Here is a 1,787-nt window from a genome sequence, read left to right as displayed (position 1 = left end):
TCCCAGATTGCGACTTGATATGAGGAGTTGTAGTGAAATTAGTAGCCCGAAAATTTATAAACATTTAGATAACGAAGGATAGTTTTTAGATAATCTTTTTGCCACGATAATTTTAAGAAATCTGTTAGTAATCTAATTAAATTCTTCATTCATCCACCTTTTGTTTAAAGGATGCTTTCGATCAGGTTTGCTCCATGAATCAACTAAAGCACCATGCTAAGGATTATAAATCTCGCCAGTTCTTCCATATACAAATTTGTGATTTGAGCCAAAGCATTTTCAGTCTCACTATGCTCTGATCTCCTCCTATATCATCCCTTGAAAATTAGTGGAGGAGCTCAGAGCTTTATCATCTCCTCTTAGATCATTCCTTGAAAATTAGTGGAGTAACGGAAAGCTTTATACGAATCCCCGCCAGTGAACGTAGTGAAAAACGTGGCTTGAAAGTGAGCTACATGGAAGGCAACTTGCCAGCTCTGATAATAAGCACAGGAATTATTTCAAACATGAGAACGAAATAATAACAGTTAAAAAATAGATGCTCATTTTATAACTGCACAGTATATGTAGAGCACAATATCTTATTACTGCAATTACAGCACCATACATTGCCTGTATGTTAAGAAATTGCGATCTGCATTGCGATGGGATCCCTTGGATAACAATGCACTAGAAATTCTCCTACGTCTTCCACAAATGCAATTGTTGCCTAATCTACCTGTATATGAATAACTCAGCTTTCAGAAAGCTTTCATATTCTGAAAGCTACAATGGGTTAGGAAACTGTGGAGTAGTGGCAACAGCAGCCTCCTCTACAGTTCTTTTGAACGTTTCAGCGTCTGGAGAAACAACAGCAACTGCATGACTTGAATACGTGGCACCCAGTACGACTATATGCATGATGTGTGATTCAGTAGCTTGAGCAATTACAGCGCCTCCCGGCTTTTTGTTTGGACCGTTCATATTCAGGCATTGTCTGCACATAGGGCAGGAGGAATGAGAGACAAACCATTTATCAATGCATTCCACGTGGAAGCCATGATTGCAGTTTGGCAGAATTCTCATCTTCTCTCCTTCCGCAAATTCTGCCAAGCAGATCGGGCAATCCGTAGGCACGGGCCCCGGATTTGACTTATTGCTGTAAATGATAATGGGTAGTGCTTTCATAGCCGCTTTCCTCAATCCAGGGTTTGCCACCCCATCGGATGATTCGACCACGATTCGCATCCTGCAGTGGAACAGACATCTGAACAACGAGCTGAGGCCGATCCCCAAGATGCAAAGGCAGAGCAAAGCAAGGACGGTGATAATGACTAGTCGATCGGGGTCTAGAGTGGCCTCGTTAACGTAAGAAATACACCCTGAACTAGAAGGTACAGGAGCAGAACTCAGTAACTTCCTGCCGATTGGCAACGGAAAATCTAAAACGCTCTGCATGTCCTTCATATAGTTAAAATCCAAAAAACCTTAGGAATAAACGAATTGAAGCTTTATCCTTTGAAAACTAACTACCTGTCTCTTTAGAATTTTGAAGAAACTCTTCGCTCATCATCACATGCCTAAAAGCCACTGAGTGGTGAGGTCTGTATGAATTTGGTATACTGCCTCTTCTATGCTTCTTATATGACGCTTGCTCTGAAGCCTCGAAATCTCTATCCCTCGGGCCTCATGTCAATCGCTTTCTCGCTATCAAATTTGATTCCCTTAAATCTAAAGAACTCTAAAAAATTTCTACCACTCTGGTCAATCGTTTTCTAGCCTTCAAATTTGATCACATAAATCTAATT

General features: G+C 40.8%; 1 protein-coding gene across 1 annotated transcript; it reads right to left on the bottom strand.

Moving 5' to 3' along the window:
- Positions 1–565: 565 nt before the first annotated feature.
- LOC149235205 (RING-H2 finger protein ATL8-like) lies at positions 566–1,580 on the bottom strand. The gene has a single exon (XM_089461305.1). The coding sequence runs from the start codon at positions 1,444–1,446 to the stop codon at positions 766–768; it is 681 nt and encodes a 226-aa protein (XP_089317431.1). The 5' UTR covers positions 1,447–1,580; the 3' UTR covers positions 566–765.
- Positions 1,581–1,787: the final 207 nt, after the last annotated feature.

The sequence above is a fragment of the Pinus tabuliformis genome, chromosome 8 (genome assembly GCF_031772625.1).
Source record: "Pinus tabuliformis cultivar Carrire ecotype Pingquan chromosome 8, CPIR1, whole genome shotgun sequence".
In the NCBI taxonomy this organism is placed as follows: Eukaryota; Viridiplantae; Streptophyta; class Pinopsida; order Pinales; family Pinaceae; genus Pinus; species Pinus tabuliformis.
This window is presented reverse-complemented; position numbering and strand designations above follow the sequence as displayed.